Below are 21,469 nucleotides of genomic sequence, written 5' to 3'. Positions count from 1 at the left end.
GTGATTCCCAGAGCTACCGCGACAAACGCAGAGTTTCGAGAAGCTTGCTACCTACAGAGCACCAGAGAAGCCACTGGCCAGTCTTAGCTGACCGACCGACAACTCAATCCACAGCTGGACAATTAACCCGAGACCTAACCTTCTGAAGAAAAAAATAAAAGGGCCACTGCTGTAAATGGCTCTGACACTTATTTGAAAATGACTGCAGGAATTCCAAGGATTAAAATAAATCTTTCGTATTTCCATATGATCTAGTTCCTCAATCAACTTCTAGCGGCATCAGGAATAATACATGATGGAAAAATGAAACTACAGCAGCTGAGACCCACAGTGCCAGCCAGACAGCCACCCACAGGACTCTCCAGCTACTCCGAGGCAGTGAGGACTCTGAAGCCACTCATAACCCTGACTCAGAACAGCTACAGGACATAGGAATTATCCATATCCATTCCACCTTACCAAGAAATCACAAGATAAGAACAATCACAGTCTGCAAATACAATCTGCCAAGGCAGGAGAGGGCAAACAGAGCCAACATTTGCAAACCCAGCAAAGAGTTAAGAATCCAGGGCATGCCTCGCTAGATAGGAAAAATGCATTCACAGGCGGTCTTGGCCAAATTATTTTCACTTTAGATGTGTATCGCTGCACCACATGAACATCTTATTTAATCAAATCACGTGTGGCACTTGATCCTCCCCCTTACCCTACGTGCCCCCAGCTGCCCAGAGGAAGCACTTGCAGTCCTTTGCCAGATTCATTGTTAGCCGCTCAGAACCTCCGTGCAATTCAACTCGGGTCCATCTCATCACAGTCCACAGAAAGTTTCGCTTGTTTCCCAAGTTGCCCAAACTTTCCGAGAACATTCCATTGTGTTGAATGCAAACATGCCGAGGTCCTCTGTTCCTCCGCTAGTCACTCTAGGCTCCAGAGATTACGAGGAAACGGCTTGCTTTTTCCCCTCTGCATGAATTGTAGCCAGCAGAGACCGTGGAATTGATGTATTGCCGTCTATTTTTACACAAGCAGCAAGCAGCTCCACACACAGTCCTGCATAAACTCTATTCTCTCTCCGGCTTCAGGCAGCTCTCCGTGGTACAGAGATATTTAACCATTGGCTTCCCTGCCACCAATGCTAATGGAAAACCTTGCATTGTAAGGCACATTTTTTTCATTTGCTGGCCCAATCTTTCAAACACATAGAGGAGAGGAATCAGCTTCGTTGTTTTCTGTTCCGTGGGAAAAGCAATCTAAAATAGCCCAGCAGGATTATTTAGGATTTTGTGAGTTCTCTGTCTGATGAACAGAGCGGGGGAAGGAAGGGGGTGGGTGGGGGGTGGGAATTCGGACTAGAGTCAAAACTGACTATATTTGAGCACATCCATTTTAATATTTCTATCTTCATCTTATTATAAATAGAAATGGCATTTTTCCAACCAGGCCACTAAACACCACTGGAAAGACTTCAGCTTCTGATTCATATCAATATCTTAGAGCATAAATATTGCATATGAGTAGAAACAGAGCCAAAGGCACATGGAAAGAGTTTCCAACTGCAACAGATATGCATGACAGCAGCTAAGCTTTGATTTGCTCAAGGCATCTCTGAGTCACCTTAAAATAGCAAACTTATTGGAGTTAAGATAAGATTGAGATTCCCTTCCAAAAGCTCCTGCCGGGACTACTTTTCTGCCTCCTCTCCTCACCCAAGCGCCCTTCCCCCATTTCAGGAATAATTGCATCGCGAGGAAAGCCTCAATCCTGGCTGCAATGCCGAGCCCAGCCCCAGCTCACCTCGATGTCACTCCATACAGAGTCCTGGTTGCACATGTCCCACGCCATCCAGCTCCTGAATGACGCTAGTCAAGCTTTTTCAACTCCAATCCACAGTGACACAGAGCGCACACTCATGCAGGCGACCAGCCCCTTACTGAGAGTGAACTGAAGGCACCTGTCTTACTACAGTCCCCAGTCACATGACAAAGCTATTAAAAAGTAGGCTGGGCTGTCACTCACCCAGCCTCCCTTCTCCTGTGCTGCTTGCTTGCTGCTCAAACTCGTGACGTCACTCAAAGGCAGTCCTCTGCCTCAGTGAAGTAACGCTTTAAAAAAAAAAACAGAAAGAAGAAAGAAAGGAAACACTTGGACTTTTGGAGGCTTCAAGCATCATGCTGTGATTAAAGCCAGCTTTGAAAGCCCCAGACTCTAAACGGATCCCTGGCCATATAATAACTAAAATCCCCTGCAATCTTTTCTTAATGTATTTTCCTTCTAAAACAAGTAAGTGGCAAAGCTCCTGTTTCATGGCAGAGTAACTGTATTCTTTGCTAAAATGTGTACTCCCCAAGGACTTGAATTCTAAGACCTAAGTGGACTCTAGTTCGATTTGGGACTAAAGCAAGAGCGTTTCACATGATACATTTTTATGAGACAATTTCTGATTGAGGGAAATGTTTGAAAGCGGAGAACGGGACGTTCATTTTTGCTTGTTTAATCAGCAGAACAGCTTGTATTTGTTAAGGTCTAAACAAACTGCTCCACCCAGGAATCGGCTGTCCCGGCGGCAGTAGGGAATACCAGCTCCTGAAGTGTCACTGCGGTTTGCTTTGCTCCATATAAGGAGAACAAGCCACAAAACACCATCCTTTCAGGCTCCTTGAAATTATTTCCATTTCTTTCATAGGCTCCCAGAAAACAAGTGTTAGTAAATACGATCACTGCTGCCGTGCCCAGATCAGCTTAGTTTCCTACTGCCTTTTTTTTTTTTTTCATACCTGTAATATTTTCTAACTGCCTTAGGGTGCTTTTTTTAAATAAACACTGGATTCCAACTCTAGTGCCCTGGATTGTGCAGTTTGCATTTGAGATCAGGAATGTTCATGGAGTAAGGGAAAAATACTGACACACTATTAGTAGAAATATTCATTTCTTGAGCTTTTTCAGTTTTTTATTTTTCAGCTTTTACCCTGAGACAATGAGGACTAAATGCAGGTGCAACTGTTTTATGATGACACTACATACTGAATACATAACAAACTCAAGGTATTAGACACCACCGAAAAACACTTCCCATAACACTACAGTGGTCTGATTTAACCCTTCCAAGTTCCAGAGACATGTACACGGGTACACATGTTTGTGCATACATATGCTTTTATAAAATTTTAAACCTAATATACTTTTAACATCAGCTCAATCCTTTTATTCGATCATAACTTATCTCACAAAATTACCCAGGCACCTAAAAATAATTTTAAAGTACGATTAATTTAATCTCCTATTCAAGTAAGATTCATGTAATGTGTTCTCTATTATCCATCACTCTATGAAGAAAAAAAAAGTGGTGATTTGCTCTAACACATCTTCAATAAAAAGTTGCTCTAATAGTAAAGTGAAAGAATGAGAAAAACAAATTTGTTTTTCTTCTTTCAGACCATATGTATTATAAAAGGTTTTCTACTCTGATATCTGCAACAAGTACCTAGTAAATTCCTAAATAATGTGATGAAATTGACAGTTTGTCATTACTGGAAAAAAAAAGATTGCCCAAAGCTTTGATATTTTAAGTTAGCTGAATACATTTTAATGGCACATTTTCCCACCTACAAATAATGGAAAATTACTGTAGTTTTAATTTTCTAAATCAAGAAAGAACAGGAAAATACAACCTTGGGAAGGCTTTTACACATGCAATTAGTGGCATTACTCTGCACTCTCCACAAAGAAACAGTAATTTTCTTCCCAATTATATTCTGATTTAATGTAAAACTATAGTAAATTATTAAAATTCAGGGCAAAGGTTATTGGCTCTACTCTCAACACAGTCAACTGTGAAATAATTTTGGTCACTTGACCAAGAAGAGTTGACATTTATTAATTATTATCAGGTAATCCCTGTGTCTTGATATTCTCTGATACTCTTAATTGTGCTCATCAAATGCTAGGCATCCATTATACATATTTTTAAATTCTTTTCACACCTTTAGAGACATTCTTTACACTGAAACACTTTGTTTGATATTTTAACCTGCTCACAGGGTGGTGGTGGGGTTTTCTTGTTTGTCTTTTTGACACCTAATTCCACTTTTTCTTAATCAAATCAGCACAGCCACTGAAATCAGAGGTGGTTTTATATATGCTTTTTTTTTTCCTCAACATTGCAAAGAGGGTTAGTAGGAATCAAAACATTGAAGTGATTTATAAACTACAGCATTTTTTCCCCTCAAGTTTCTATTATATAAACCATTAAATAGATTCTTGGGGAAAATTAGAGGACCTTCCACTGTATGCTTTTTAGTCTCAAAATTACTACTCTAATGAGAGGGATATTTTAGAGGTCTTATAATTTGGTTAATTAGCTCTTCAGATTAAAAATTCTCTTCTGTCCAGTTTTTTCTTTTCTCAGGAGAACATAAATTGTTAGTTGCTCACCAGCCTTGCTCTTTTCTGGCTTCCCGGGTGGTTTCTATATTTAATTCTCTCTCTGCCTTGACTGTGTCTCTTCCTCTCTCCCTGCAGCCCGCCGTTCACCGATCCCTCAACTCTGCCTCCAAGGTTTCCAAATGTTGGGTTTCAATCAACAAGGACCTACTGGAACCTCACTATGCCCACAGCAATGTACTGCAAGGACTGCCAGGCAAGCATATGACATGGACACAAGGGAGCTCACAATTTTAGGGGGATGACAGCCGTTAAAAATGGAGACTGATTTGATATGACAAATACAGTGTTACTTTGCTCCATATCCAGATTCCCCTTCTCCTTCAAACACACCCTTTTTAGGTACAAGGTCCGTTCACTAACCACTACAATTCACACCCAAATCAACCCCATTTTGTCTCAACAATAGAAATAGGTATTTATTAACATCTGCTGAGTGCCCGCAGTGTTCCATATCTACACAGAGCCTAGATTCCACACCGATGGAATTTCTCCCCTCAGTAGTTCTGTTAACCTTTCTCAAGGCTCCAACATTAATGGAAACAAGAGAGTCTATCCTTAGAGTTTATAAAAAGAGAAAAATAAAACTTCAAGAGAATAATTCAATTCCGTGACAAAAATACTTGAGTAAGTGCATAACATTTGGATTTTCTTCCCCGTGTCTGCCCCAAATTAAGGCTTTTCCCACTTCCCTGTTTCAGACAGCTGCCATTTCTAATAAATAAACACAAACTCAAATACCCAAGCACACACTACCAAAGATAATTTGTTTTGATGTCATTATTATATGCAAGTGAGACCTTTGCCCATTTGCTTTTTACAAGCTTACAATAAACTATGTAAGAATAAATTTTAAACTGAAACCTTTCAAGAAAGGTTTATGGAGAAGAAAACATATACAGCAAAGCTCCCATGGGCTAGGCATTAAGACCAGCATTGTATGTACCACATGCCAAGCAATTTAGTCCTCAAAACTACCCAATAACAATGTATTAGTGTACCCATTATGTAACTGAGAAGACCAAGACTGAGTACAAGTTTAGGTAGTAGCGAAAAAGAGCATACAGATCTCTGGAAACCCTTCTAGGAAGACCCAAAGTTTCATATGTAAAAATAATAGGCATTCCCAAATGAACAGCACAGCAAAGACCCATAAGGCAACTTTATATCCAAGAGACTGTCTACATGACTGGAAACCAACATTCCTGGGAATGCTGCCTGCCTAGAGCATTCTTCCAGAAAGGAAAGGGATCTGCCCAGAATTGCTAATATTTTTAAAAGTTAATCATTGCTCACAGGCATTCAATTGCTTGCTCTGAATTCCTGGAGGGGCTAATTGATCCCGGTACCTCACATCAGTTACTGAGCACACACTCCAGACCCTGGGATGTATTTGAAGCTTAGACTGTACAGGGCACAAAAGTTGGTAGTCGTGAACAAAGCACCTTGGGGGAAACAAACAGGAAAGTCACTGGATGGCTTTACTGCCTCCTAGTATTCGTTTATTTATTTACTTTTTTAATATACTAGAAGTGATACACTCCCTCAGCAACACACCTCTCATTTCTAAGAAAATGTTCTGTAGACCGGCTCTATGCAACTGAGTCAGCCGAGATTTTAACACCAGCTTTAAAATCTTCCCCTGACATTTTTCACATTAAAACAAACCAAAAAGAAAACATTAAAAATTAATCCAAGTCACAGTCATTTGGACTAATTTGAACACAAAGCAAGAAACATGCTTATTAGGCCCATAAATGAAAGACAACACAAGGATGGTTAAATTGTTTTGCCTGATGCTTAATTCTGCCATATTTGTGCATCTACAGACATTTTCATTTACCTTAATTATTTCAGGTTAATTCATCTATAATGCAGTGAGTTATTGGTTAAATAACAAATGTTCAATAGGATTATTTTGCAATATTTTCACTGAAATTGAAAATAAAGCACATCATATTTATTAAATTTCATACTATTTAAAAACTTAAAACCTCAAGGACTTAATAATTCACTTAGTAAGAAAGATATTCTATCCTCTAATGAAGTTAGTGAGGGCCAGAGAAAACTGAAGTACACAAATTATTAAATTGAAGAAAAAAAAAACTATTAGTCAAACAGTTTCCCCTGGTACTTATTTCTAGAGCATGGGTCCTAATGAGCTTAACTTTCCTTGATTTTAGGAAAGAAAACTGAATTTTCAATTAGTCTCAAGATGGAAGAATTAAATAAGTGAAGATTCTTCATTTCTTTTTCTTTTTTCTTATCTCTCCAGATAAACCTTGGAAAGATTTTGATTATTTTGCTTTTGTTTCTGTTCTAGATTTTTTTTCAGTGCTTTGATATTTGAATTTCACTCTGCAAAGCTAATGTGTATGTATATCCTAAAATTGTGGGGATGTAGAAGAAAGGAATTCTCAGCTTAAAAAGCAATTAGCTTAAGGTCTAAGCTAAATTTTGAGATGACTTATATAAAACCTTATTTTACCTTTGTGAGCCAAAAACAGGATTTTTGAAGAAACATTTTTAACCAAGAGTGACTAAGACTGACCTCCACATTTAGCAGCTCAATCAAAAATAGATGTCAAATGCAACTGGTAGGATTATAAATGGGTACAAACTTTTCTAGAGGACAAGCAGACAACATATATCAAAAATGTTAAAAATGGGCATCCCCAGAGACCCAGAAATTCTACTTCTAGAAACTGAGTTTAAGGAAATAACAGAGGGATGTGTGCAAAAGTTTTTGGTGAAAGGATAGTCAATGCTACAGTATTTACATTATTGAAAACTTGAAAGCAACACAAATGTCCAATGGAAATGGCCTAGTTAAATAAATTATAAATATATAGTCATATACATATATATTGAATGTATATATACACATTCAATGCTATCGCTAAAAACTGATGTAAAATATTAATGGCTTAATGAGCAAATGTTCAAAATGTACTAAATTTAAAATTATGTTTAAAAAAACTATAATCACAACAAACTTACATAAAAGTATACACAGAAAGAAGGAAGGGAAGAGAAAGGGGAACAAGGAGAATATCTAACAAGTGGTTAACAGTGGCTCACAACATTTTGTGTTAAATTTTCTTTGTGTGGGTGTATGTGCCTCTCTGTCATTTTTAAATTTTCTGTGATAAACATGTATAACTTTTATATTCAAAGAAGAATGAAAACCATTCACTTTTAAAAGAAATATAAAGATTCAGACTTAACAGTTATGCCTTTTTAACATACAGGGAATGTAGCAAATAGAAATAGCCCCTGACATACGATTTAAGTCTCAAACATTCATCATATATTTAAAAAGAAGCTATTTCTGTCTACCTTCTAATAGCTACTCCACTCAGGATGCAAGGTTTTTGAGTAACCTTGGGAAAATTTAGTGCCTAGTACTCTGAGAAATCTCCTGAACCCTGAATTGCAAGGAGAGGAAGCTCTCAACTACTATAAGCTTGCCTCAGAGGTGGGCCCCAAGATGCCACTACCATTTTCACTTTGTTTCTCAACCTGAAATTTCATCAGTTAATTTAAACAAACCTTCCACTCAAAAATGTAATTATCTTCTGAAGGGTTTAGGGAGCTTCAGTTATTTACACAAAGGCATCTATTTGTTAATCATATTTTTTTCTTCCCTTCTAGCATCTCATAGAATTCAGAAGCACATATGAAGGAAAAAAAGTGGTAAATGTTTTCCAAATGGTATGACTAAACTATTAAGAAAATCTCTCAAGAAGAGATTTGTACTGACTGGAGACTAGGAAAGGGCAGTCCTAAAGGCTTAGGAGGAGCTGTTGGAGATGTGGCTTCTACTGGAGATAACTGAACCTAACAGGATGAGGCAGGGTGAGGAAACCGCAGTCCAGGTTTCAAGCCAGTGACTTGCAACTGAACTTCTGGAGCACAGCCTGTTCCCAAATGTGTTGCCACCTGGGTCACTTAGCCCTGTTCTTAGGCAAGAAGCTCCTTCTGGGCCCTCCAAATATTATATAAGAGATTGACCTTTCTCCTTCTATCGGAAGACTATCTCCCTAAGAATGAAAACTTTGCTACTGGCCTCTTAGAGTAAGAGTGCTCACAGTTGTGGGGGCCTTTCCTGTATAGCACTCCTCCTACACTTGGGTGATCATTATTTTGACCATTAAGGATGAGAAGGGGGGTAATGTGGCTGGAACCAAGGCCACCTTCATGAGATTTAAAGTGATTACCAGGGGCTCAAGTCTATCTGATAGATATTTATCAGCAAATGGAAAGAAAAAGAAGAGAGGAAGACCATGGTGGGAAGAACAGGATGGCAGAAAGAACATGGGTCTTCATTCAACAGTGCACTAGCCCACACTTCAACTCTGAGCAGTTCACTTACTGATTCTGAGCCCTGGTTTCCTTACCTGTCAAAGGAGATGGCCAGATTCAGTTATACCTAAGACCCCTGCCACCTCTCCAATACAATGATATGTCTGCTTGACAGAGACAAGCAACTTGGGAATACTTCTTTGCACAGGGTGAATCCAATTCTTGTGCTGTACAGAGGGAGGATGTTCAAGAAAAGTAACCAGTGCTCAACTTCACTCAAAGAGCACAGCTTCATCACTTTCCTTCCAGTATGGACATGTAACTTCTAATCATTCCAGAAAAAGAATACAAAAGAACACATTTTGGCTGTGAGAAGACCAGCTTCCATGAACCTGGGTTTCTTACAAACTCCCCGCCAGAGAAACAACAAGCTTTCACCTTGTTTATCATTACTTCTATTAAGTAGCACAAGTCATGTGTAAGACCAAGTTCCTATGTGCGTGCTAAGGATGGAAAACACACAACTGATGTTATAGTGACTGTTTGCTTAGACCTGCATGTCGATGCAATTCAACACACTAACATGTGACTGGGTTTTACAACTGGTAAAAAATGGTGTTACCCAGAAAAAGAAAATTTAGAAAAGAAGATGGGCCTTAAATTTAGGGTTTTGTAAATAGGAATAAAGTCTGTATCATCTAAGAAAATAGCTTAAAGTAACTTTGCCTCCTAATATGGGAGTACTCCCCTCCTAAATAAAAAGCTCATCATATTTTGTAAAAGGAGACTTACTTCTTTTTAATTGAGGTAAATCAGCTGAGATCTTGCTGTAGGGCTGGTAGGAGAGAAGGGGGTCATATGCCTAAAATATTTTATCATGGCATTATTAGCAAATGTATTAAACCAAGACTATATCACAGGATAAATAGTGGATATACTACTGGGAGTTACATGGTTTTCTATTCAGCTGTTTTCTTTGTGTATACAACCTTATTTAGCAGGAAGTAGATGATTTGTGCTTCAGAGCTATCTAGTAACACCCAGCTTGGAGATTTTCCTATAGGGCTGAATGAATACCACAGGCACACTAAATTCCCTAGTAGAAAATTTGTAGAGAGAACCCTGTTGGCAATGGAATAAGCCAAGTAAGACCAGGTAAATGACAAACCTTGGTAAGAACAAAGCCTTGATAAGCCACCAGCTACTCTCATACAGTGTTGGACGCTCAAGCAGTATTCACTAGCACAACATATTTAACTTCAGATTTTCCTGCACCCAGAGAAAAGAAACAATAAAAAAACTAACATAAGAAAGTTGGATTTCTGTGCCTGTGAAACAACCTCCAAAAGGCAGTTTACAAGTTTTCCTTTTAAACATGCCAAAAGCTGTACTATTCTTAAAGGAGCTCAGGTTGGGCTTTGCCCTAATGGATGATCAGAAAGGATTCTTTTCCTGCCTCTTTTTAAAACACAAATCTCTGACAACTTCTGAGGTCTAACTTTCTACTGTCCATTTTAGTCAATCCATTTTCATGAAGGAACCTAAAAACAGGCCACATCTAACCTTTTACACAGCTGTACAAAGCAAGTGAGTGGGAACTCCACCTCAGCACTCTGCTGTGGGTATTTTCAGACTGCTCTGTCTCCTCTATGGTTTAACCTGTCGGCTATTACATAAACACACAGGACAAGAGTGCTTTGCTGAGAAGTACCTTTGCATCGCAGCTGCTAAGGTACCATAGTTGAGCTTTGTTACTTCTTTTAGACTGAAGCAAATGAAACTACAACTAATCATGTTCTGAAAAAAGAGCAATGTACATAAAAATTAATGATCAATAAACCTATTAATTCCATTTAAACTACTATGGTTGTTGGGGCTTTTATACTTCAAAAGTATAGCCAAACACATCAATGATGATGAATGAATGAACTATTATACATGAAAATGTTGATAAATTCCCACAAACATAATGTGAAGGAAAAGAAGCAGACACACCAAAAAAAGTACAAGCTTTATTTAATTCTTCATATAAATAAGTGTAGACACAAGTATCTACCTAATTATGAACCTGGAAGTCAGGAGAGAGGATGCCTTTTCTGGTGGCTGGGACCACAAGGGGGATGACTGTGGGAACAGGGCCACAGAAAGCCAGTTATAGTTTATTTCTTGCTGTCAGTGTGGGTTATATGGGTATGTTTAGTAAGTGGAAATTCATACAGCTGAGCCCTTGTGATATATGCACTTTTCAGTTTCATATTATATGTCAATACAAAGTTTAAAATGCAAAGAGAAGAAAGTCTTCCTAAAGGAACACATGGCTCAGGTGAGTCTTCCTAAATTATAAGTTTTAAAGTCTCTACCTGTTAAAAAAAAGAATTCTGAATGCTCACTGGGTCTCTGTAGAGAGGCCTTTAAACCACATAAACAGTGGTAGGGTAGGAATCAAGGGACCTGATGTCTAGGTTTGTTTGTTTGACCTTGGACAAAGCCACTTCAACTTTCTGGATGTCTTTTCTATCAAAAGATGGGATAGGATTAGGTGTTCTCTGAATGTATGTCTTAAAGGAATGTGAAAGAAACTCTCAGCTCTAAAATTTTAATATTTTTCCCTTGGATTAAAATTAATTATTGAAGAGTGTCATTGACTTGGTTTGAAAACATGGCCCCTTTCTCTTAGGACACGACCTGTGGGCTCAGCCTGTGCAGATCTGCCACTTAATATCTATCTGTGAGAGCTACCCAAGAGAGCTACCCAAAGTACTTCACTTCATATTCTCATCTATGAAAATGGCAATGAAATATTTTACATAGTTGGTGTCAGAGCTAAAGAGATGTATATGAGTGCAGTGCTTGGCATATAATAAGTCCTCCAATAATAATACCTGTTAATCATAAATGAATCCTCAAAACTCAACTCAACATCAAACAACATTAGGGTATATTCATTAACTTTGGTCCTTGCTGCTTTCCTCATCTGAAGAAAGATCTAGAAATAAAGCAGAGCAGACTCCCTTTTGAAGGCTTCCTCTAAGCTGGCTTTCTGTAAGTGCCCACACAGAACCATCACCTGAGCCATGTGTCTGCTGGCTTCTCTGCTTCCCTGAAGGAAAGCAAAACCAGCCTCATACTGGTCCTGACCTGGCTCAGCCTCTAAAGACACCAGAAGCAGCAAGTGCAGAAAACAGTTTTTGTTTCCATTATGCTGTCCACAAAAGTTATTTGAGCCAAAAGTCTTTCAGGAGTTTCTTTGTTAAGAAACAAGACATCCATATGGTGTATGAAAACTGACAAGATACGATGAGTTTGCAAATGCAAATCACAAAATATCAAATCTTGTCTTAAAATGACGGTAACTATGGGGAAAGAATGGAAAACAAAGCCCCAGCAGCAAAACAATTCAATATAAAGTTGATTTTGCCACCAGTGGCGTATCAACTAAATCATCTTAGCATTCATTCTCTTCTTGCAGGTTTGTGATCAATCATATAATCACTTTTTAAACTGATGAAATAACATAAAGGATATGTTATATTTTGTCTTAGATATTTAAGGTTTTTTCCTTGCAAGTAATCTTTCTCTGTAATGAAATGCTGACAAGCTGGCATATAAACTGAAAACTGCTGTCCAGTAAAGCAGCCACTACCCACATATGGCTACTGAGCATGAAGTATGTCTAGTCAAAATTGAGATATGCTATAAATGTAAACTATATAGAGGATTTCAAAGTTTTAGCATGAAAGACGGAATAGAAAATATCTCATTAATAATTTATATTGACTGTATGTTTTTATAATACTTTTAATATTTTGGGAAAAATTAAAAACCTCATTAAAATCAAATTTACTCTTCTAAATGTGGCCATTAGAAGATCTAAAATTACATATGTGATGTGCATAATCTTCCTGCTTGACAGTGCTGGTCTTAAGTTTTGTACTTACCCTCAGGTAAATGATAGTATACACACAAATAAAATAAATGAATTATAGAATCAGAGAACCTCAAAATGAAAAGGGGTATTAGAGCAGGGCCACAGTGTACACAACTCCAGGGAGCATTATTCACACCCCAGTCTGTGAAGACTGATCCATGAAGCTTTACAGTATTCAGCTTGCACAGCCCTGTATTAAATGCTGCATAATCCACCCTCCCTACATAATCAGGATGCCTGCCAGAATATTCCCGAGGCAACCCCATACATCTTTTCAACGCCTTCCACACCTTTTCAAAACATATACGTAATAATGAGCTGCAAAGTTATAAAGTGAGGTCTACCCAGTACTCCAGATTGGGAGGGTAGAAAATAGAGTTGATCATATTCCGAAACTCTAATAGGATGCAGAAGAAGGCCAGAGCAACACAACGTATGCCAAGTCCAAGATGTATACAGGGATGCAATGTTCTCAAGATGACTGTTTTCTTCCTGGAGACTAGAGGCATTTTTCAGAGGGTAACATTCACTTTAATTACAAAATGCACCTCCTCTCTCTTCCAAGGGAGAAAAGCCTGTTGTCGCATCTATAATGTAGCTTTAGTTTTTGATGCCAAAATGATTCAGTAAACAGTTAGGTTATGGTACCCTATTTCTTATTCAGTACTCAAATTAATCTCAAGGCAGTGCTGGCATTAATTCAGTTTGACGCTTGTACTTAGGATTTCACGTAGGTGCCTTCATCCAATTCTTCTTTGCACCTAATAAAATCTTAATTCATGGTAATATATTTATTTCTAGTTCAGTTCATGTTAAGGAGTGCAGTACTTTACAGAAAACTAATTAATATCAATCATACATTATAACACTTTTTATGGTTCAGAGGAAAATCCTACACTGAGGGGAAAGATTGGATGAACCAAGGGGTCTTAGCCTGTCTTATTTACTCTATTTTTAGGATTTGAGAAAAAAACATAAGCATTATTTCATGTATTAATTTAATTGAAGGTGTGCATCATGGGAAGTCTGGGAATTGAGATCTGTGGTTCTGATCCCTCATAGAACATTGATTTGATGTGGCCCAAGAATGTAATTTACACTCTCAGAGACTGTTTTCCACCTATTTTGTGTAACAACCATATAATTTGCAAGTTAGTAAAGATATTTAAACTGAGATGCATGGCACTATTAACATAATGAACAACTTTAGTAATAGCAAGCCTTCTGCAATTGTTGGTAACAATTGCATTATTATGTAATGTTTGAGCAATGCTGATAGCATCATATTTTCTGGACTTGGACATATAGTCAGCGGGATCGTTCAAGCATGGGTCCTTGACTGTGACATAAATGGTGTTCCCTGCAGTTGTGCCCTCACATTTCCATAAGGAACTATGTTTACAAGGCCTAATTCTTCCTCAGGCACAAAGAACTGAACTGGAACAGTGATGATACAGCTCTGAAAATCTTTTAAAAAATAATAATAATGCAATAGGTCCCTTGAAACGCATGGTCATAATATCTAGTCTTTCCAAATCAGGCATTAGGCATTTCATTCACCCTTTACAACAATTTCACTACATGGGCATGCTACCAGCAATAAATAAATAAAATAAATTAATAAATAAATAAGACAGGCACATACCACTTTTTTTCTCTTTTTTTTCTTTGCCTCTTCAACAATCTACACACAAAACCTCCCAATCTAATATATCTTTTTTTATAAGCCCTGGTCATTAGAAATAAAACAAAAGCCAGACCACCAGCACACTGACTCCCAGGTGCAGAGACGATGCCTCTGGGTACTCACTTCGGAAGCCGTGTCCATGATCACCTCCAGACGCATTCCATTCTGCAGTGTGCATACTTGCATGGCAAGTTGGGGGAACACTCACGACAGGGGCTACATGCGCTACTTTATTTCATAAGGGCATGATGACGTGGAGGGCACCTGGGAGTCACTGCTCAATGAACTCCACAATAGGGCACAAATCTGAAACCCAATCTCAGCCAGATAGGGACGTAAGAGCAAATATATATACAGTATCATGTGCTTTCCAACAGCTCTATGTCTCGAGGGAGCTCTCTGACATCAGCAGTAGAGACAGGTGGTTCCCTTTCCAACTGTGGAAAATAAAACCCTATTGCAGAGGCACTAAGTAAATATAGCTGTACTGTAATTTTTCCTTGGTGCACTCTTCCTATGATTTCTGTCCTGTGATGATACTTTATCCAACAAACCCATTCAGGACATTCTTCCTTACTAACAACCGACTAAACATTTGCAAACTGGCTGAAACTGGCATTGCCGATACTGGTAGAGGATTCTGCTGCTCCAGTTGGCAGCCCTGGGGTTTTCCTCCTCTCATTTATGCAGAATGGCTGTCAGGTGGCTGCCCAAACCTCTGCTGGAATATGTCACCCTCGTCCCCTGTTACTAATACAACCCAACAAAATGACAGACGCGAGTCAGACCATCTTAAAATCACATGCGTGGAGCAGGTCAATACCAATCATATCCAGTTTGAGTCTGAGAACTAAAATCAGCTGAGAAGTACTAAGCCTTTTGTGGCCACAACTATTTGCTTTTGCATTTAAGAATCACTAGCAGAAGGGCACCCTGTAACATGTTTATAAAATTACTTAATCCAACTTCTATTTCCCTTTCTGAGCATAGATACTTTTACACTCTGACAGCCGCTGGCTCTTAAAGCATTCTCCTTTTTGTTGTATCTCCTTAGAAACACAAATCTTGTTCCCTGGCAGCGGCGGCTCCAAGTGCTGTACCACATGCCCAAACTAGTTCTCCCTCGCAGCTTTAATTCACAGTAAGTGGCATGAAAGGAGGTCAACCCTTCTCAAAAAACACTCGGAGTTCTTTTCGACTTCAGAATCTATTTTGGAAAGCCACACTCCCTGGTACGTAAAGAGCAGCTTCCCATTTTGAAATTCTGGCTACACTACTGACAACTTTACGGAATGGTCTGCAAAGGGGCAAGCACAGGGTGAGGATCACAGTTCTGACTCTTGATCATAATTCTCTCAGAGGACTCAGGAAACTCTGTGAGACAAGCAAAAGTCAGTAACTGCCAGCCCCTCTTCAAACCCCCAATAACCCTTTCACTTTAAAATGACTTAACTGCAGGCATATGTGTTACAGCTTTTTTCCCCCAAGGTGGTCACTGAATGCTTAACTCAATAATGCCATCCTAATCCTGAAAGTTGCCATGGTAACTTACCACTGTAATAAACAAGTCTGAAGAATGGGAAATGAAGCAACATACTCCTGTTTCCCCCTTTCTTCAACTTTTGAAGAACAAGGTCTTCTGTACTTCAAAAGTTCTTAGCTCTTTGAGTTAGAGTAAAGCAATAGCAATAATGAAATTATATCCCACATTTGGTGAATATTTCCTACATGCCAAGCACTGTGCGGAGTAGTTAGTTATGTGGATTACCTCATTTAATTCTTACACTCCCAGTAGAAGCAAGGACGATTACTATGTCAGTTCTAGACTTAAGCTCACTGAAGCTTAATGTGGCTAACTTTTCCAAAGGCAAAAAGCTGGTACTTGGGAGCCCTGGGATGTGAAGTCAGTCTTGTCTGACTCCTGGCACTTTTGTGCTCAACAGTCACATGCTTAGACATCTACGGGTCGCCCCACAAATCAGACAGGAACCACAGCTTCATGTTCAGAAGCAAAGTGAAAAATCATGCATCTAACTAAAATCACTAGGGTAATTAAGAAAAGGCAGGACTCCATCAGGAATGCAGCCAATACTGGTCACCCTGCTCTGGTCCAAAGAAGCCATACTACAAGTGTCTATGAAGGTGACTGGGCATACCATGTAAAAGAATCTACCTTTCTTTGTGGACCAACCTCTCAAGCTAACATGGGGTGTCTGACTTAGACCATTAAAGAGCACTCTTGGAGAAGGGGCCCTTATTATAATGTACCTTCTTCCCAAACAGAAGTAAGACATCTTCTGAAGATGGGAAATGCAAATAAAGGCCAGGTTAGAACACATCTGAAGACCACATGGCAGACCACATGGCAAAGGTGTTTTCCATGCCACCAATGTGTTTCCATTCAAGTCTATTACCATATAATGTGTTTATCTCACTCTAGAACAGAGCTCCACAAATAGAGTTTAACCTTGGCTCTTAATACTAATAACTGAATCAACTTCTACTACATATTGTATAGCCTTTGCTTAGAAGCATAGTAAACTATGAAAAGGTCACATAAGGTAGTGCCATTCAAAACTCATTGTGGTGCAAGTTTCTGAAAGAGGGGCTAAAATATGTGATTTGGGAAACATAAATAAAACAAACTCCATGGAATGCAGTTCCAAAAAATGTAAGCTTTGAGAACTTTGTGTCTCTGGTCTTCAAACAATTATTACTAAAATCCAAAGCACCTGGGTGACCTGGTGAACTGAAGGGCTATCATTCAATATGGCCAAATGGCCCAGAATACAGTCAGAATAGGCCGCCTCCTCTGACACCCTCACACCTTCTGGAGCCTAGAAGTACAAAGACAAACAGTGATGGCCTATAGCCATTTGGAGAAGTGGGCATGCAATTACTAATTCTGCAAACCCCAGGTCCATCAACACCACTGTACCTACAAAAAAGAAATCAAAGCCACACTGATTATAACTGAGTAGTTGCATGCTTTTGATTAGGTAAGTTTTTGAGGTCTGATCCAAAGATAATGACTTTGAAAAAAGAAACTCACTTCCTAAAAGACTATTAAGCCAAGTTCACATTCATGATCCCTTTCTAGGTATGCAAATTATGCTACTAGGAATGAACAGCTCAGAGCAGAATCAGAATTCAGATGGACGCGGGATACATTGGCTGTGAAGGCCTTGGCCTTGCACTCAGCAAAGAGTACCAAGAACACAAACATGACTGGGAAGCCATTTTAATACACTCTACCGCAATCCCACCAGGTAAGCTACTTAATTTCTGAGTCTTCATTTTTCCACCTAGAAAATGGGTTTAGCATGAGGGTTCAACAGCATGAACTGAATGCATGTAGGTAAGAGCCTTACAGGGTACCTCACTGCAGTGGACACTACACAAATGCCATTGCCTTCATGTTGCTAGTTTCTCAGCTCCAGCTATTTCTCTCACCTCCTAACCTTTCCTCTCCCTCCCTTTCTACAGCATTTTAAAATAAAATATATGTAATAAGATTTTTGTACCTTTTATCCTATAAAATAGACATTAAGATTTATGAATATACAAACATATATGGGAACCAGGGCTCATGTTTCCCTCTCTGTGGGTACCTTGCCCACATACAGAGGAGTGAAGGAATGACATCTCTGCTCAGAGCATAAAGTGAACCTCATGAAATGTGAAAGACAGGCATTTTTAAAGATCAAAGATTCATGTGAAAGAAAAATCTTGAAAACTGAAATGGTAAAGGAAATGATATTGGGATTTACTGCCAATGCTTAGTCATTGCAAGTTTGGACAAATGTATGAGGGAAGATATAGTGCAAATTGCCACAAAATGTATCTTTCATTAAAAGCACCAGTGACAGATAATGTGTACATTTTCCAACACAAGCACTACTTCAGGTATTTAAAGCCAAAAAGGATCAAGGACTAAATATGAAAAATTGAAATTCTGAAAACTCAAAAACAGGTGAATGCAGTAATTTCCCACTTAGAAAAGAAAAGCAAAGAAAACCTGAAAGTTACATTATTCATATGTACCCAAGCTTTCTTTGGAAGGCAGCTATGCTAACCACTATATGCCACACAGCTCTAAACTTTCTTTGAATATCTGCATCATCAAAGCAGTCTAGAAATCTCTAGAGTTTAAACTAAGTACAACAAATTAAACTTGTGTTACAGGAGAGAAAAAATATACTCTCAGACCCATATATTGTTTTTTGATATATTATCAGTAAACAATACTACTTGAAAGGAGAACAGTAAAGAAAACATCATACCTCTTGGAAAATTACCCACAAAAAATCCATCTCTTCAATTCTTGTCTACAGTCATTATTTACAGTCTCAGCAATAACTCTTTCTATTGGATTATGATTGATATATATTATTGGTATGTATTTGTATACAAGATAGCAACTTGGTATTTACATTCCAAATGATCACAATAGGTCTAGTTACCACCTGTCACCATATAAATTTATTACAATATTATTGATTATATTCCTTATGCTGTACATTACATCCATATGACTTATTTATTTTATAACTGGAAGTTTGTATTTCTTAATCCCCTTCACCTATTTTGCCCATCCCCCCACCCACTTCCCCTCTGGCAACTCCCAGCTGTTCTCTGTACCTGTGAGTCTGTTTCTGTTTTGTCTTGTTCATTTGTTTTGTGTTTTTAGATTCTACATATATAAATGAAATCATTTGATATTTGTCTTTCTCTGACTTATTTCACTTAGCATAATACCATCTAGGTCCTTCCCTGCAGTTGCAAATGTAAAGATTTCATTTTTAATGGCTGAGTAATATTCCACTGTGTGTGTGTGCCACATGTTCTTTATTCACTCACTTATCAATGAACACTCAGGATGCTTCCATTATCTTGGCTATTGTAATAATGCTGCAGTGCAATCCTTTGTTCATTTTTTAATCAGGTTATTTATGTACATAGTTCTGTTATTGCATTGTATGAGTTCTTATAATATTTTGGGTATCAATCCTTTATCAGATAGATTGCTCCCATGTATCTTCTACCATTCAGTAGGTCACCTTTTCATTTTGTTCATAGTTTCCTTTACTGTGGAAAAGGTTTTATTTTTATGCAGTCCCCTTGATTATTTTTGCTTTTATTGCCCTTGTGTGAGGAGACACATCCAAAAAGATATTCCTAAGATCAATGTTGAAGATCTGCTGCTTACGTTTTCTTCTATAAGTTTTGTGGTTTCAGATCTTACATCTAAGTCTTTCATTTATTCTGAGTTTATTTTTGTATATGGTATAAGAAAGTGGCCCAGTTTCAACCTTTTGCATGTAGATGTCTATTTTTCCTAAAATAATTTACTGAAGAGACTGTCTTTTCCCCACCGCATGTTCTTGCCTCCTTTGTCATAGATTAGTTGACCATATAAACATGGGTTTATTTCTGTGCTCTCTATTCTGTTCCATTGTTCTTTGTGTCTGTTATTGTGCCAATACCATACTGTTTTGATAATTATAGCTTTTTTAGTATAGCTTGAAATCAGGAATTGTGATAATGTCAGCTTTGTTCTTCTTTTTCAAGATTGCTTTGGTTATTTAGAGCCTTCTGTGAATCTATACAAATTCTAAGATTATTTGCTCTAGTTCTATGAAAATTGTCATTGGTATTTTGACAGGGATGGCATTAAATATGGATTGCTTTGGGTAGTATAGACATTTAACCATATTAATTCTTATAATTCATAAATATAGAATATTTTTTCACTTCTTTGTGTCATTTTCAATTTCTTTCATCAATGTCTTTTAGTCTTCAGAGTATGTATCTTTCACCTCCTTGGCTAAATTTATTCCTAGGTATTTTATTCCTTCTAATACAATTGTAAATGGGATAGTTTTCTGAATTTCTCTTGATAGTTCATTATTAGTGTATACAAACACAACAGGTTTCTGTACATTAATTTGTACCCTGCAACTTTATGGAGTTTATTAATTCTAATAATTTTTTGGTGGAATCTTTAGGGTCTATATATTTTTTTATTTATTTTTTCTTGCATAATTGCTATAGCTAGGACTTCTAATGCTATGTTGAATAAAAGTGGACAGAGTAGGCATCCTTGTCTTGTTCCATTGTCTTAGAGGTAAAGCTTTTCATTGTTGATTATGATAAGCTGTCATATATGGCCTTTATTATGTTAAGGTATATTCAGAGTTTTTATTATAAATGGATGTTGAATTCTGTCAAATGTTTTTCTTCATCTATTGAGATGATCATATGATTTTTATCCTTTTTGTTTTAATTTGGTGTATCATGTTGATTTGCAGATGTTTAACCATCCTTGAATCTCTAGAATGAATCCTACTTAGTCATGGTATATGATCCTTTCAGGGATACTGGCCCATAATTTTCTTTTTTTGCATTGTCTCTGTCAGGTTTTGGGATTAGGGTAATGATGGCCTTGTAAAATGAATTTATGTTTTCCTTTCTTTCTAATTTTTTTAAAAATACGAGAAGAATAAGTATTAACCCTTCTTTAAATATTTGGTAGAATTCACCTGTGAAACCATATGGATATGGATATTTGTTTTGGGGGAGTATTTTGATATTGATTCAATTCCATTCCTAGGAATTGGTCTATTGAGATTGTCTATTCCTTCATGATTCTTGGAAGACTGTATATTTTAAGGATTTTATCCATTTCTCCTAAGTTGTCTAATTTGTTTGCATATAATTTTTTGTGGTATTCCCTTATAATCATTTATATTTCTGTGGTATTGATTGTAATTTTTCTTCTTTCATTTTTAATGTTATTTATTGGGGCTCTCTCTCTTTTCTTAATGAATCTGGCTAAAGGTTTTTCTATTTTGTTTATTATTTCAAAGAAACACCTTTTATATTTTTTAGTCTCTATTTCATTTATTTCTGCTTTGATCTTTATTATTTCCTTCTCTCTACTAACTTTGGGCTTTGGTCTTCTTTTTCTAGTACCTTTAAACACAAAGTTAGATTATTCATTTGAGATTTTTCTTGTTTCTTGAGGTAGGCCTGCATCATTAACAATTTTCCTTTCAGAGTTACTTTTGCTGAATCCCAAAGATTTCAGGATATTGCGTTTCCATTTT

At 37.6% G+C, this 21,469-nt stretch overlaps 1 protein-coding gene across 7 annotated transcripts in view; it reads right to left on the bottom strand.

Moving 5' to 3' along the window:
- The window catches only part of PPARGC1A (PPARG coactivator 1 alpha), a 608,395-nt gene that overhangs the window by 90,949 nt on the left and 495,977 nt on the right, over positions 1-21,469 (bottom strand). The window contains exon 1 of one of the 7 annotated variants that reach the window (XM_036994711.2): positions 14,484-14,618. The exons of 4 other annotated variants lie outside the window; for them this stretch is intronic. In XM_036994711.2, coding sequence (XP_036850606.1) covers positions 14,484-14,546 — 63 coding nt within the window. In that variant the 5' untranslated portion in view covers positions 14,547-14,618. Of the gene's footprint in view, positions 1-1,794; positions 1,965-4,431; positions 4,453-14,483; positions 14,619-21,469 lie in introns of those variants that run through there. 2 more of the 7 variants (XM_036994712.2, XM_017653379.3) reach the window with 2 other exon arrangements.

Source organism: Manis javanica, chromosome 5 (genome assembly GCF_040802235.1).
Source record: "Manis javanica isolate MJ-LG chromosome 5, MJ_LKY, whole genome shotgun sequence".
Taxonomy (NCBI): Eukaryota; Metazoa; Chordata; class Mammalia; order Pholidota; family Manidae; genus Manis; species Manis javanica.
This window is presented reverse-complemented; position numbering and strand designations above follow the sequence as displayed.